Source organism: Glycine soja, chromosome 18 (genome assembly GCF_004193775.1).
Source record: "Glycine soja cultivar W05 chromosome 18, ASM419377v2, whole genome shotgun sequence".
Classification (NCBI taxonomy): Eukaryota; Viridiplantae; Streptophyta; class Magnoliopsida; order Fabales; family Fabaceae; genus Glycine; species Glycine soja.
The window spans coordinates 8,022,160-8,039,597 of NC_041019.1; the positions used below are offsets into that span (position 1 = coordinate 8,022,160).

Below are 17,438 nucleotides of genomic sequence, written 5' to 3' on the forward strand. Positions count from 1 at the left end.
AAGAAATGCAGTAGATATCTCCCAGGTACACCTAATTAGCTTATAAGTTTGCTGTTACAAGCCTTCCAAAATGATGCAACCTCTCCTTTAGAGACAGTTCCCCAACCCTCAGAATCATAAAAAAGTCAAGTAGCTTTGAATAAAATGAAGGTTATAATATGTTTTTGATTTCTAATAAATAATTAAATTTTATGTTTGTTCTTTAATGAGGGCGAGCCCTGGTGCAGCGGTAAAGTTGTGTCTTGGTGACTTGTTGGTCATGGGTTCGAATCCGGAAACAGCCCCTTTGCGATATCTAAAGAGGATGAAAAAAGAAACAACAAGAATGAGGAAACATGGAGATCTAAAGAGATCTGAATGGGGTTTGCGGGATCTGATGAGATATATTTGGAGGCAGTGCAGGAAGGACCTAGATCTGAGAGATCTGAAGAGGGCTTGCGAACTATGCATCTGATCATTGGGTTGTCCTTCGTGTTCTGCATTGTTGTCACAGAGGTGCACTGCTCCTCCTTGGTCAGCCTCCTGTGGCTGAAGCCTAGCGCTGATGAACCAGTGCAGTTGACATCAGATGGCTCAAAAACAACCAAACCCCAACACCGAGTGGCACTCGACCTTGATCTCCACAGCGGATCCATTAAGTATTGATTATAGATAATCTATTAGATTTTTTAATTAGGATGGATTAGTTGGATCCAATCCATTTAGTTTTTTATTTTTTGTAATGGATAGATCAGATAGTTTTACTTGGGGATAGATTTAATGATCGACGGATAAATGGATTGATTTGCCACTTCTATCTGAGCAAGGGGCTTCCCCTAGAATTCATCTTTAACCTATGCTTGATTTTTCAATTGTTGTGCAAGACTAAAATCAATTTCTATAACAAGATACTAAAGAAACATCAAAGAGCAAAGAGCTAGAAAGATGCACAAATTTAATGAAATAAACTTGTATAAGATAAATGAATTCAGATGACATAAGGGTCGGACTCAGGTTTATCAACCCAAGGGTTTAGTTATACATGGAAAAAAAATAGAAAACAAGAAAATAATAGGCAGCTATCGTACTAAATCATTTTCCAAGGACTTTTAGTTCCAAGAATGCTTCAAAAACTCTCTAATCTTCTGCTCATTTTGTGTCCCGACTGCTTAGGCTTCCATGAGCACGCTATGCCACTTGATCATTTCTGGCTAGTGCTTGGCGTGAACTTGTGGCACTTGTCACTCCAAAATAGTGACTCACTGTCATCTCCACTGGGTCTTGGAACTTAGGTATTGATCTTGGCGCTTAGGTCTGGGTCCATCCGCTGAGTGAAGAATTTAGAAATTTCTGCATGATTTGCGTGTCAAACTCAATCAATCATACAACTAGCTTCTTAGATTGCACAATATTAAAAATATGCATTTAAATCCTGTAAAGAAATTATGAAACTTCAATTTTCCTTTAAAATATTGTAGGTTTATCATTTGCATTGACATTGACAATATGGAAATAAAAAATTCAAAGCAGTTAAGGCCTAGTACCTACCAATATTCAGAGCACGATATTAGAAGAAAAAGAAAAGCATTATAATTGTGAGACTCTTATAACAAAACAACAACGGCTATTATTGTTGCTGAAGGCTAGTTCCAATACCCTATAATTTCTTTACATAATTTGACCCCTAACTTCTATGAGTGATGTGGACAAAGAAAAATAATGCATATAGTAGAATAAAAAAAGGAGGCAAAGTAAAGAAATCATTTTAGGAAAAAAATTTCACGTTTTATTACGGAAAAGAATAGTGGCCAAGAATATCGTTCCACAGAAATAAGAAAGAAAACACACCTTTCATTTCCAAAGTTGGACGCTTCGTGGTTTCTGTTCTGTGGAGTATTTCCAAAACTTCTGCACCAACTCGGCTAATAATACGTACACGGGGCACATGCCGGATGATCGGATGCTCTTTTCCTCCATTTTGAGCAATGCTCTGCTCAAATTCAGTTGGCATAATCCAGATATCGAGAACTTCAAGATTCCTTAAGTGTTGAATGCCAGAGGGTACTTCCTTGAGTTGGGGGATTTCTGATAACTGAAGCTTTGCCAAAGAATGCAGTGCTCCTCTATCAATAACGACGGAATTCAATTTATACAAATATTTGAGCTCTAATTCCTTTAATTTTATAAACCCTCCATCTTGAAAATGCAAAATTTTTCCTTCATAAGCACGGTGGCTGATAGAGAGGAACAATAAACTTGGCATATCTTTCAGTGAATCCAGTGGATCAGTAGTTAAATAGGAGCACAACAAGGACAATTTCACCAGATGTTGGAGCCGTGGAATCCAATCTGGCAACCTGTTTAAATTCCCATTGAGGCAAAGCTTCCTAAGTGCTGACCGGGATGACATAAAGTGTAGGTCAATCACTTCATTGTTATCTATTGTATCAATATGTAGTTTCTCCAAGAGCTTCATCTCATTTATTGAGGAAGATAGAGTGCTTCCATGATGTCCCTTAAAATTAGTGATGCTCAGACCCCTTAACTGCTTTAGCTTTTCTAGCTCTCTAATCACCACTCCATCATCATCCATTCTTAGTGAAGGTATCTTTTGTAGAGATGTCATGCCTCCAAGACTATCCTTCAATTGAATTGAAGATATAAAATCAGCCAGAAGATGCTGTAGCTTTCTTAGCTTGCTAATTTCCATTGGTAGCTCAAACACACGAGTTTGTCGTACATCCAAGGTCTCCAAGTTCTGGAGCTTACCAATGGATTTTGGAAGACTTTGTACTTGTGTATTCCTGAAGCTTAAATACTTTAAGTGGATTAAATTCCCCAAATTTTCAGGGACATGATATAATCGAGCACCTTCAAAATCAAGAACCTTCAATGGCATTTGTTCTGCAAGGATTCTACTGATGAAGTGTTCAGATAATCTTTTATCTGTGATAATCAGAATTGACCGAATACGTGACCTTTCTATACTTTCCATTAAATCATTGGAACCCATTGCTATTGTTAGGCGTCGAAACATCCCACTCAACAGTATTTGATCATGCTCATCAATATACTGACTAAACCCTGTATCCTTGATTTTTCTAAGGATCATATTATGTAGTGAGCCATGAACACGACATCTTTTAAATTTTCCATCAATGCTAAATAAAGATACTTGCACCAAATTTCTACGGATCAACTCTGCTAAGTACTCTTGTGCAACTTCTACCAAAATTTTGTCCCTTTCATGTTTGACAAACCCTTCAGCAATCCACTGCCTAATCAATCTATCAGATTTAACTTCATAGTCCTCAGGATACATTCCCAAATACAATAAACATGATTTGAGATTGTAGGGCAAATCATCATAACTAAGACTCAAAATTTTGCTTACACCAATCAAATTCTTCTCCATCTCTTTACTTAGATTTTCACTAAACATTTTCCATTGAAGTGCGATTCTCTCTTTGCTTGATAAAAGACCACCAATGGACACAATTGCTAGAGGTAAACCATGACACTTTCTGACAATTTCATGACATACATCTTTAAGTTCTGATGGACAATATCCATCAAAATCATACTGAAAAGCTTTCTGACAAAACAGTTCGAAAGATTTTTCATCACTTAAAGGTTGCAGCTCATGCACACGAATAAAAGAAGATCTCCTACAAAACTCTGCAACATCCTTGTTTCTGGTTGTGATTAATATCCTACTTCCATTTTTATTATCAATTACAGAAAATTTAATCTCATCCCAAAATTGTGGATTCCATACATCATCAAACAAGACAACGTACCTTTTTTTCTGCAAGTAGTTCCTCAATTCATTCACCAACGACAATTGATCCATTGTAGAAATGTCACGATGAGTTGCCTCCATCTTTTCTCTGTAAAACATCTGCAACATGTTCCTCATCAATTCTTCTACAGTGTATGATTGAGACACTGTGATCCATGCATGGCATTCGAAGTGTGCAACGACCTTCTTGTTGTCAAAAACTTGCTTGGCAAGGGTGGTTTTTCCCACTCCTGCCATTCCTACCACAGAGATGACTGTGCGCTCAGGTCGTCCCTCTATCAACCAACCGATCAATTTCTCTGTAGGGCCTTCAAAGCCAACAACCTCATCTTCCTCAATAAACCTAGAAGCCATTCGGAGGTTGTGCCGGGTGACATTTTGATTTCCTGTGGAGCTGTTTGGTCTTTGATCTAAAGGAAACTGCCTTTGGAAATCACGTCTTTCAGCGCGAGCAAGTGACATGACAACCTGAATCTTAAATGCTATTTGAAGGCGGAAGATATGAGTTTTGATGTAGTCAACAGCCTCACATAGTAAAGCTACACATCGGGGATCATCAGGTTGCCTTTCCTCACAGAAGATCATATATTCATCAATGATATCTTTTATGCGAAAAGTTGCTTCTCTCAGCTGTTTCACACTGCTTTTAATTCCATCACGTCTATTGTTATCTTCTTCAGCTTCAGCCACTTTATCTGCCTCGTCGATGAACTCTTGAAAGCTTTCCAGTTCTTCTGTAGCGTCTGCAACGTCATTTGAGAGATCTCTCACCCTATTGACAAGCTCACGAACCAAGGAAAATAGATTTTCTGCCATTTTAGTGTAGCTTTGTTTTCTGCTATGTTGTGATTGCAAAACTTTATGTTCTTCAAGATTTTATATAGCCAAGTCCGCACTAAGAGGACGTCAAGTTTCGCTTTCCATTTCTTTACTATTTATTATGCAAGTTGGATAATACACCTAATTGATTGGTTTTTATTGGATTATTGAAATGGGCCATGCCTAATTATTGGACCGATACCAAAACACCACGTAATTTGGTGTTAGTCATAATATTGGTTTGACCAAATTTCTTGTCCAAAAACACATGGTAGTTTCAGAAGCTGGAAGCATGGGATTCCATTACTGAATTTACAATTTTTTAATGTTAGTTGTTGCATCTGATCACCAAAATATATTAAGGTTCGATTCGGACTGTTTAAATAGTACAGTTTCACATCATTTTCCATTGAAGTGTGAAAACTAAATATATTATTCATAGAGCAAGTTATGATATTGTAATTCAGTTGATCTGTCAATGTAATCAAACACTGTTAGTTATATTGTTTATGGTGAAAGTGGATGATGCTTGTCAGTACTAGTTGTACCAACAAAATTAAATGATTAGAAAAGACCAAATATTTAGGCTTATACATCCGTTAACATCTTTTTTCTTAACACTATGAATCTGAACTTTGCAACAACAAAGCTTAAACGATTAGAAAAGGCAAATCTTTTGTAAATTTGTCTTACAAAAACAATTTAAACAACTTGTTCACCAGGTACGTACAGTGAAATCTCAAGTCTCGACATGGAAAATGTTAACCTAGTTGAAAAAAAGAGGTCAACAGGCCAATCTTTTAAGCTTAGTTTCTTTTTGGAGAAAACGAAGGGAACATCCGAGACGGACGGAATATATCCTAGTTCACAATCCTTCAGAAGCTCATGGAATACAAAGGAATTGAATGAAGAATTCTGATTTTTGGACATTCCAGAATTTTGAACAATCCACCAATAGTCCTCATTTCTCTCTATCTTTTCTTTCTATCACATTATATCATTAATTATAATTATATTTTTTTATCTTTTTTTTACTCTCTCTAGGTGTTAACTAGCATTTAGGGTGTTCACAAATATTTTTCCTTAAAAGAATGCATTTGTATGGTCCCTTTATTCCGTCCAATTTTGAAGGAAAAATAGGATAAAAGATTTATATAAAAATATCTTTATTTATAGTATATTTCTATCTTAAGTATTTGTGTATATATATATATATGAAAGAAAAAAAAAATTATTTTATTTTCTTTCAAACAATTTCATAAGTATCTATTTATAGTTGGTTTGAGTAAAATTAAACTCATATCTCTTGATAGATATGAGCAAGGTTTTAGGTTCAAGTCTTATAAATAAATAAAGAAAATGTTGTTAGGAAGGGAGACTCATTAAAGATGATTACAATCATTAGTAAAGTCAATGAATACTTCATAAATGTAACATGATAAAAACCCACCAAATCAAGTCATTTTTTAGCCTTGTTTTTTTTCTCTTTCTCCTTCTTTTCTTTCAATTTCTTTCTGGAGTAAATTATATTCTTAGTCCTAAATTTTTTTACTTTTATGGTTTTGGTTCTTTAACTTTTCAAAGATTGGTTTTCGATCACAAATTTTTTTTTCATCCAAGGTTTTCGTCCTTTTTATTCATTTTCGTTTAGTGATGACATGATGATGTTTTTATTATTATTATTATTTTATTTTATCACATTTTCTAGTGGTTTTTAAACTGTCAGGTGTATTTTAAAAAATGTGGTAATTTTAGCCCCGCAAATTGCTTAATCTTGAACAACCTAGAATCGGAACAATCAAATTTCATCCAAATTAACCACTTCACAAATTTTGGGGAACCCACTGATGTTGTTCTCATAGAGCGAGCAACTTCAACATTCAAATTTTGGGGCAACCCAACCATTCTCTGAGAAGAACGACTATTCTTGGATATCTGACACTTTCTATTTTGAGGAGAATGTATTCATGGATGTGCTAGAATGAACACGGTCGTTCTTCAAAACAGCATGGTTGTGCTGTTCATCAAATTACTCTTTTTTCAATCTTTTTTTTGTATTTTTTCCACATTTTTCTGCCTTTGAACCTGCTGTTAAATACTTTATAAAAATTCATGAGTTTTACCAACATATTATGATCAAAATATGTCAAAACATAACAAAAACTGATGCCCAAAACATAACTTTGGTTTATCACAAGTTCTCGTTATTAGTTATTTATTTGAAATATCAACATTGTGTTAATAAATTAAAAAATAAAACCGTGAAACCAAACCAAATCAAATCAAACCGCAACAAATTGATTTAGTTTGATTCAGATTTGATGTTGTCTTGAGAATGAATGAAACCATAATCCAAGAAAACAAGTGGTCTCACATATATTATATTGATGCTTGTGTTAATAAAAATTTGGCGCAATGAGGATGTCGATATTGATAGGAAGCCTTTGAGATTTTTTAGTGTTTTTATTCAATATTTTGTGAGCAAAAGTTGTGGTATATTTTCCTTTTTTTATCCATAGGAATCAAAGACTTTACTTTCAAGATTTCTAATGTTTTTATTAAATATTTTATCAGAAAATTTGCAACAATTCATATATTTTACTCAATTAATTGAGTTAAATTTTCTTGATTTTCTCCCCCTTTCATTTTTTGGTGCTAGAGCAAATTGTAAATTGGCAATCTAGCTCATATGTAACTGTGATTAAATAATATCAGTTATATTTGCCATTTTTAGTGTTGTACCAATAAAAAGTTAAAATCAATCTTTATACAACTATAATAAATCATTAAGTAAAAGAATACTACTTTTGTCCCTATTTATACGACATAATCAGTAAGTTTTTTTCCTTATTATATAAGACTTCATTTCATCTCTGCTGTACATTAACTATTTTTTTATTAAAATATACTTAATTATATTTTTCTCTCTCCTATGATGATTATAGAAGATGAATAGATTTCCGATAAAATTAAGGATAAATCTAAAAAAGTATTATAAATTTAATGTCAACAACTAAATAAACTAACTTTTTTAATAAATATAAATTAATCAATTATATCTTATAATTAAAGACAGATAAAATAATTAGTCATGATTAACTTGATTCAATTATCACATTTTCTCTAACACATCTTTCTTATCTGTATTTATTGATGACAACATATTCTATACCAACATTAGTGTTTACAAAAAAAAAAAAAAAAAATTGTGTAACGTCTATGTTGAGACTTTAGAGGAAGACTTTGAGCTTTTCAACATCTTCCTTAAATATTCTTTTGAGCAAGTTGTGATTTTTGTTGCCTTTATTTGTGTCCTAGCTACTACAAGTTGTAAGTTTGTGATCCAGCTAGTATGTAAATGTGATGATTAAATAATGTTATCGTTTATTATATTTGTCAGTTTTAGTTGAACCAATAGAAAATTAAAAAACCAAAAATTTATCTTTATACAATTACAACTTGTAGTAGCTAAATCACGACTATAAATAGATTGTTATTTTACTTATCTTTAATTTTAATGATTTATTGTGTCCTAGCTACTACAAGTTATAAGTTTGTGATCCAGCTAGTATGTAAATGTGATGATTAAATAATGTTATCATTTATTATATTTGTCAGTTTTAGTTGAACCAATAGAAAATTAAAAAACCAAAAATTTATCTTTATACAATTACAACTTGTAGTAGCTAAATCACGACTATAAATAGATTGTTATTTTACTTATCTTTAATTTTAATGATTTATTGTGTCCTAGCTACTACAAGTTGTAAGTTTGTGATCCAGCTAGTATGTAAATGTGATGATTAAATAATGTTATCATTTATTATATTTGTCAGTTTTAGTTGAACCAATAGAAAATTAAAAAACCAAAAATTTATCTTTATACAATTATAATAAATCATTAAAATTAAAGATAAGTAAAATAACAATCTATTTATAGTCGTGATTTACTTGCCTCCATTATCACATTTTATCTAATACATCTTCCTTATCAATATCAAATTGATGACATCATATTTTATACCCACGCTAGAGTGTACAAAAATTTAGTGTAACATCTTTCTTAAATATTCTTTTGAGCAAGTTGTGATTTATTTTACCTTTATTTTTGTCCTACTACAACAAGTTGTGAATTTGTCATCTACATAATCGGTAAATGTGATTAAATAATGTTAATTGCATTTTTCAGTTTTAGTTTTATCAATAAAAAATTAAGAAACTAAAATTAATCTTTATACAACTATAGTAAAAAAAAAAAAAACCTAGCATACCCTAATGTTGGGAGATTCGATCCTCACTTAGTGGAGGTACGAGGAAGAATAATTGTATGCAGTCTTACCTTGCATATGAAAAATCTGTTTTCGGATGCGAACCTATGAACAACCAATAACCAAGGCAAAACTATACAACTATATATAATAAATCATTAAAATTAAATATAAGTAAAATAATAATTTTATATGTAATCATGATTATCTTGTCTGGGTTATCACATATTCTCTAATAGTTATTTCTTATCAATATCATATTCATGACATCACATTTTATATCCACTTTAGTGTGTACAAAAAATTAGTGCAATGTTGAGACTTGAGAGGAAGACTTCATCATCTTTCTTAGATATTCTTTTGAGTAAATTGTGATTTTTTTCCCTTTATTTTTTTCCTACTACAACCAATTATGAATTTGTGATCTAGATAATGTGTAATTGTTATTAAACAATGTTAATTTGTTTGTTAGTGTTGGTTGTAGGGTGTGCTTGATAACAACAAAATAAAAATAACATACAAATTATCAAAATACCCTTTTTACTAAGGTGTATCAAACACCTTTCCATAGCTTCTTCCCGGACGGGAGTACTTCATTTTCTTTCTTTTCTTCACCTCTTCACCCATGTTCTTCCTCCTTTTTTTTACAGGCAAAGAAAAAGCATTATAATATGATTAAATCTTCCGGTTTTAGACTTTTAAGTTTTTATCTTTGTTTCCTCTTTTAATGTTTTTGGCATGAGCCATCAACATTGAAACAACCATGCCTCAAGATACTACTATATATGACCACTGCAATACCTATTTTCTAGTCATGTTTCTATGAAACTACAATAAAAATAATTAAGAAGAATACAATCTAAAGCCAACTAACGAAAATAAAAGATCAAACTAACAAATTCATGAAAATACCAATTAACGATTATATGCAAGTGAACTTGTGGATGTACGTGAACAATTATTATGTGCATTTGTACAAATGCATCCAATAAACAACGGAAATTTCAGGAGGAACAAAAATCAAACTTCCCAAATCCTAAAATTTTAATTAAATTTAATCTCTTTGCTACAGAAACCAACATGGCCAAACGCATCTTCTATTTTGCTCGCTTTTTCCAATTTCCAAACCAGTAATGGTTCTCACTTATCATGATTCATGAACTCCTTTTTTTTTGTCAATCAAATTTCTCAAAATCCATTTCCTGATAATGCCATGGGTAGATTTATTTTTTATTTTAATTTTCTTACTACTTTTTTAAAGAACACCATTATGGAATTGATTGCTTGGGAACATGAGAAATGAGAACCGCAACAAAGCCAGAAGTGGGAGAAGAAGAGGTGGAACGTGTGAAAGATAAAGGGGAGGGAAAAAGGTATATAATTTAAACTTTTCCATTTGTTAGCCATGGTACAAAAAGTAAGTTGTCCCCTGATTCAGTGAGTTACAAATTTTGAGTTTTGTCCGGTCTTGTTTTCCTCATCTTATGTTGTCTACTAATTATTATTTGAAACAAACATTGAAAAATGCTTTTTTATTGTCCAGTCCTCTAAAATTTAACAAAATCAAACGCTTCGTATTGATAAAAGTTAATGAAAAAATGCTTTCTAATTATGTCTTGCAGGTATAATTTCAGTTTGCTTTATTTTTTTATTGTTCGTATACTTCCGTAAACTACCCTTTTTCCTTAATAATTAATATGCATATGAGCTTTGCAACTTGCAACTCATAAATGTTTATAGATGCTTTAAAAGAAAAGACAAATCTCTGTAAATGTGTCTGAGTAAAGAAACAATTTGAGCAACTGTGAGAAGGAATAAAATGCTAACCTACATAGAAGAAGTGGTCTTTTATTTTTTGTCAGTCATGGAGGAAGATGTAAAATGGCCACTAATTTATAATTGAATTCTTTACGCTATGTTTTTTTTTGTCCCAGCTTGTTTTTCTCTTCCATTGTTGGGCTAATTCAGCAACTGTCTTCATTCGTTAGTCGTTTTGCATGTTTTTTTACCATTAGGCTCTGTTTCCAAGAAAATAATATAGCCAAGTCTTCACAACTTCACCGCAAAGCACTGTTTCCAACTACTATTATCTTATATTTTTGTGAATAACCTTTTTGTTTATATCTACTAAGTATGTAAGATGATGTTCTGACAGTAACATTGTCCGTATAATTACAATAAATTGTTAAAAATATAAATAAAATAATCATCTACATATTATTATGGCATGATTAACTTATCTCGGTTATCAAGTTCTTTCTAATACTTCCTCTTTATATCTATATTGTATTGATATCATATTTTGTACCCATACTACTCTTTTCAAAAATTTAGTCTGAGACGAAGACTTTGAGCTTTCCAGCATCTTTTTAATTGTTTTCCAAGCAATTATATTTTTTTCCTTTTATGCCATACTGAAAACAAGTTGCGAAATTGTAATTTAGGTAATGTAATTAACAATTGTTAATTGTATATGTCAGTGTTAGTTGTACCTATAAAACGTAATAAAAATGTACTGGTCAAATTATCATATTCTCTCTGATACATCCTCTTTATATCTATATCATATTGATAAAATACCATAGTTACAAAAAAAATATATATTAATATGATACCATGCTAGTATTCACAAAATTTTAGTACAATGTCTACGCTGAGATGAAGACTTTGAGCTTTCCAATATCTTTCTTAAGAGTTTTCCAAGCAAGTTGTGATTTTTTCCCTTTTATTAATTTGTATGTCGTACTGAAAACAAGTTGTAAAATTGTGAATTAGCTAATGTGATAATGTGATTAAACAACTTTAATTTGTTTATGTTAGTTTGTACCAACAAAATTCGGGTGCTAACCAGTTTACACAATTTACGTATCCAATTTAATCTAGATAATTTGGATTGATTCTTTAATTCTTTTATTCAAACTCAATCTAATCCAATTAAATTCTTCATATATGAGTTGGATAATATATTTCTATTTTTTAAACTTGATTCAACTCGACCCTATTCATAACATATAATTAATTTATTGTTAAAATTAATTAATAATTAAATAAAAATATATTATTTTTTAGCCGGCATAGTTTATTAAAATATTAAATTAAACCACTCATTCTTTTTCTTTTTTAAGTTGTGGGTTTTATCTATATCTTTATTTTGTTTAAGTTTTCTCATATGAATAATTTAATATAGTAATTTGTTTTTATCTAAAATAAAAATATTGTATTGACATTGAAATCATTAATATTATTACAATTTGGTCTCTTTTGAGAGCGTTTAATCATTATACACTTGTAAAGTGTGACACCCTCTATCCCGATATACATATAATTAAGAAAAAGATATAAACATCTGGAATTTTATTTAAATCTTTTAAACAAATTCACGTGGATAAAAGAGTCACATTCCCTTCATTGTTACGAAATAAAACTTATTAAAAAAAATAGATTTAAAATAAGATCATCCAAGTTTACAAAAGAACTCAAGTTAGGCAGCAGAATGAAGTAAAGTATATGTTTCATGCAATTAAAACAAAACCTCATGCACCAATATCACATCATATCATAGCATTATGTTACAGTGTTCTCTAGTACAAGATTCTTTAAAGTTATCTACCTGTTGGACAAGTGACCTCTATGAAGATTTGCATATGGGTTTTTCCATAATGATAACCACACCATTAAATATAGAAGGCATATTAATGGAGTTTCCTTCGGGAAATAGAAAATTTGATGAAGGCATAACTATTCTTGAGTTTTCTAAACTTGATACGAGAATCAAGCTTTGATATCACTTGTTGGACAAGTGGCCTCAATAACTTAAGAGGGGGGAGAATTAAGTTTGAAAATATTCTCGATTAATCAAGTTCTAAATATAGAAGATGAAGATGAGGATGCAAGTTATTTCAACAATATTCTTAAAGTATGCAAGATAAAAAAAATATACGAAATAAAAAATCAAGATAGGGAAGAGAGAAATACAAACTCATTTTATCCTGGTTCGGCTACTTCCCGTGCCTACGTTTATCCTCAAGCAACCCACATGAAATTTTTCACTATCTTTATAAAACACTTTTACAACTTCAAAACAACCTAGGGATCCCTCTCCATTGTGTTCAGGAATCTCACAATTCAAGAGACAAACGGTCTCTTGATCACAATATTTTTTTCAGAAAGTATAGAAGTTTTTCTCTCTTTTAGAGAATATGATACAAGTTGAAAATCTTAGAAGAATACTCAATTGATTTGCAAGATTCGTTGACCAATGATTTATTTTTGAGAAAACAAGACAATAAGGTTCTAAAAATATCTAAAGATTTTTCATAAAACAAGCCACTTATTTATAGGCCAATGGTGGCTTTTCAAAAATATTTTGAAAAGATGTGACCTTTTAGAGAAATTTTGAAATTCCCTCACTGGTAATCGATTATAGTTTCTCGGTAATCGATCACACAATTATATATTAATGGGTCATGACTTTTTAAATTAAATTTCTGAAGTTTCATTAATGGTAATCGATTAGAGCCAACTGGTAATTGATTACAACATTTAAATTTCAAATTTCAAACTTTTTTTTGAAAAGCCTTTATAGTAATCTGTCTTTGGTAATCGATTACAATTATTGGTAATCGATTACCAGTGGAAAAATACTTATTTTTGCACTGATAAAATATTTTTATAATCATTTGAAAATCATGTTTTTAAGGCCAAACATTTTTAACCAATAAGAGATTCTTTTAACAAAAATAAACTAAGTCTTATCTTTATCTTGATCTTGTTTTCTTGATCTCAGATTTGACTTAAAGTAATCTTGTGTTGCTTACATCTTGACATCATCAAAACCTTCATACGCATACATTCACACTACCTAGTCATCTGCTCCTACGAATACAAGGTTCGAGATTATCACCAGATACAAACACAAACAACACATAGGGAGTGAGTTATCACATTTCTAAATAAAATACAAATAAGAAAAAACATAAGCAAAATCCATTATAGAAATATTTATAACATAGCTCAACTCAACTTAATACAATTCACGTCACTTTACCACTTTATCATGTAAAATTCATTTTTCAATCATCAATGATATTATACAAGAATCACACACTCGAGTCAAGAAGTAACAACACTCATCAATTTCATAATAAATAATTCAGAGGCGTTATGCAACAATTATAATAAGACTCAAACCTATATGCAATGGGGTATTATGTTAATGAAAACTATAATAGAGCACTTAGGAGTGCATAACAAGATATGCCACACAATGGGTATATCATGTCACTCTCACTAAGTACAATTATAAGATGATCAGTCAGGGTCACTGTATTTTACGAAAATACTCCAACCATATGAGATCAACATATGCTTAAAGGAGCATTCAAACCGAGTGTATTTACCCCCACGGCCTAGACTCCGAAGAATTCTTTAAGGTCTCACCTTCTTGATTTTGGTCCAATCCCTAAAATAACTTTTGCACACAGACATTGCTCATAAATTATACAATACTCACGACCTTACACTATTGTTTTCAAACATGTTTAACACATTGCGCTATAATTTAACACTTCAAGTTCCTAACTTGGAACCTTACACTTTTCTTTTAACATTTTGCACATAAAATTTTTTCTCATGGTAAACACCAGTCATGTTATTGTATAATTCAAAACTCACAATACAAGTATTATCACAACAAGTATTAACCTCACACTTACAACCATATCTCATGTTCAACTTTGCACTTATATTCAATCTCAGTAACAATGTTATAATATCAAAGCAACATGTTATCTCACAATTGATCACATATTCAATTTATCACTTACACATAATTTCAATCATAATTTCATGATCTCAATATAAGAATTTATCACGCTAATCTAGTAAAATTTATCCAAAACACAAACAACTTATACAAAAGAGAAGAGATTAATGCCTCTAATTCACTATTTTTGTGTGAGGGATATTCCTCTCATTACTAGAAATTATAAATTTAACATCGTTAGGTTAGCATCAGTTTTGGACAAAACTAATGTTAACAAAAACGCGATGGCATACTTGTAAATAAGATCAGTTTATTAACATCGGTTTTGATAAAATCGATGTTAACTTGGTCATGTTAACATTGGTATTTTGAAAAACCGATGTTAACATGACATAGTTAACATTGCTTTTGTCAAAACCGATGTTAACGACGTCATGTTAACATCGGTTTCTTGAAAAAACCGATGCTAACGAGGTTGTGTCAACATTGGGTTTTTTTTAAAAAAAATTGATGTTGTGTTTTTACTTAAATTAAAAATCCAAAACCCTTTTATGCCCACGCTCAGTCTCGTAAACCCACCCTTGTCACTGCCATTGTCTCTGACCCACACACTCAATCTCGTAAGCCACCCTCAGGCCATCGTCGCGCTCACTGTTGTGTGTTGGTAAGTTTGTTGCTTCGAAAAAATTCATCTCATGACTTTCATTGTCTCTGAATGGCATTCGTTGCTTTCCTTGCAGCCATTCCATTGGCACCAAAGCACTCTTTGATCTTCTTTGTACTTGCAATCAAAGGGTAAGATTTTGTTCTTCTTTCCATTATGTTAACAAGTTTTTTATCTCCTTAAATTGAGCTTTTAACTTCCCTTAGTTGGTCGCAACTGGCATGTGATCTATTTAGGAAAGTTGTAGTTTCACTATTATAATACATTCTGCTTGGTGGCATGTTATGTTATTATTATCTATCATATGGTCTATTTGAAAACTCCAAACCAGCTCTGGTTCAAGGTCACTGTTGGTCTGATTCAGTTTATAAACCCTAGTATTGTGTTAAAAGAATAATAATTATAGAAAGACAAAGCATTTCTACCTCTTTGTGATGGTGTTTCACTGTTTCCCCTTTAGTTCCAATCACCCAGAGTGTTTGTTATGCTATAATTAGGATTTTACACAGTTCTGTTACTCTTGTTATTGTTTCACCAGGTCTTCCTCAATCCTAAGCTAAACAACAAGACCACCTGGACTGCCCTATTCTTTGAAGGTTGCTTGAGGTATTTGTGTTCATACTACTATCAATGCTTCATTCCTTTACCAAAAATCGCAATATCTTTTTTAATGACTATCAATCATGATTTATTTTATGTTTTTCAACAAACTTCAATCAATAATATATTAGAGACTATGTTGCATAACTTAATTGTATATTTAACTTGCATGTCTAGACTTTTGACATTGTTGCCCATTTCTTTAGTTATTTATGACTTCAAATTTGACAAAGATGACTTCAAACACAAAAGTTATTTGACAGGATCCTAACAAACTTAGGTCATACTGCCCCACCAGTTATTGGATTTTGCATGCAAAAAGGAGGTAAGAAGCTGCATTTTTATACCATGAGTGGTTTACCAATTGAATGAGTGTTTTACCAATTGGATGAGTGCTTTACCAATTGGATGCCTATTTTTAGACTCTGTATTTGTTAGTAGGAAGGGGGTTTCACTGGTTGACCCTGTCTCTCCTGTATAGTAATCAATTACCTCTGTTAGATTGATACCTATTTTTGTATGAGTGCTTTACCAATTCGATGCCTATTTTAGACACAGTCCATCCAGAGATTTGAACAATCGTAATTTGAATTAGAAAGTTACATTATGAACTAGATACAAAATTCAAAGCGGGATTTGTACCTAGGAGCTTGTTTGAATGGGTAAGTTAAATTGAACAAATGAATTTAAATAATGGATAATAGTATAATAACCTATATTGGTCTCCACTGAAGTTCACATTGACAAAGGGTCATCATTTTGCCTAAGGAAAATATTGTCATCTGGTTTTGTTCGTTGCATAATAGGCCACACAACTACCTCAAAGGAATAATTAATAGGTCAGTGTTGTTTTTCAATACATTTGCATTAGCATTAGTCAGGAACATCAATATTTTAATTATACACTAAACATCCATGTTTGTATTCAACAGTGCTTTCAAAGGACTTGACAATACTCCACAAAGTACATCCAAGGATGCTGCTAGGTGGATTGTTGTTAAAGTAATTCATTTAAACAATGCTTCTAGTTATATTTTAGTATTGTGTAGACTAATTTGTACTTAACGTTAAATATCTAAATTTCATAATGCATTTAGTGTATTAGACAAAAAGGAAGCACTGAGTGTGGGTATTACGTCATGCACTAGATGTCAACTATAATCTTAGGAAGTTTCAAGATGGGAAATGGTAATTGTTTGATTCAAAAAAATTTCATTTTGTTATGATTGATATTATATTATTAACTTATATTTTATTATATCATGCAGTATTTCAATGATGTTATACCATTGGAACAAGAGAGATTCAAGGCGCTTCACATCCAATGGGCAAAGTTTTATTTGAAAGTTAAAAATGAAACATAGAATGTTTACACAATTTTATAATTATAGTTTATTTACTTTACTTTTTTTACAATTCATGTCTCTTTAACATTAAATATTTTTTTATTCATAGTAATTAATAAATTTGTCATGGAATTTCTAGTAAAAACTATTTCAAAATAGAATGAAAATTATATACCGTGTGGTCTGCTTTTAAAAT

The 17,438-nt window shown here is 31.4% G+C and overlaps 1 protein-coding gene across 1 annotated transcript; it reads right to left on the reverse strand.

Annotated features, from left to right (window-relative positions):
- Positions 1 to 925: 925 nt before the first annotated feature.
- On the reverse strand, positions 926 to 4,639 carry LOC114395637 (disease resistance protein RPM1-like). Its single transcript, XM_028357467.1, has 2 exons — positions 3,780 to 4,639; positions 926 to 1,329 (listed from the first exon to the last, which is right to left on the reverse strand). The coding sequence occupies exons 1-2, from the start codon at positions 4,595 to 4,597 to the stop codon at positions 1,320 to 1,322; spliced, it is 828 nt and encodes a 275-aa protein (XP_028213268.1). The 5' UTR covers positions 4,598 to 4,639; the 3' UTR covers positions 926 to 1,319.
- Positions 4,640 to 17,438: the final 12,799 nt, after the last annotated feature.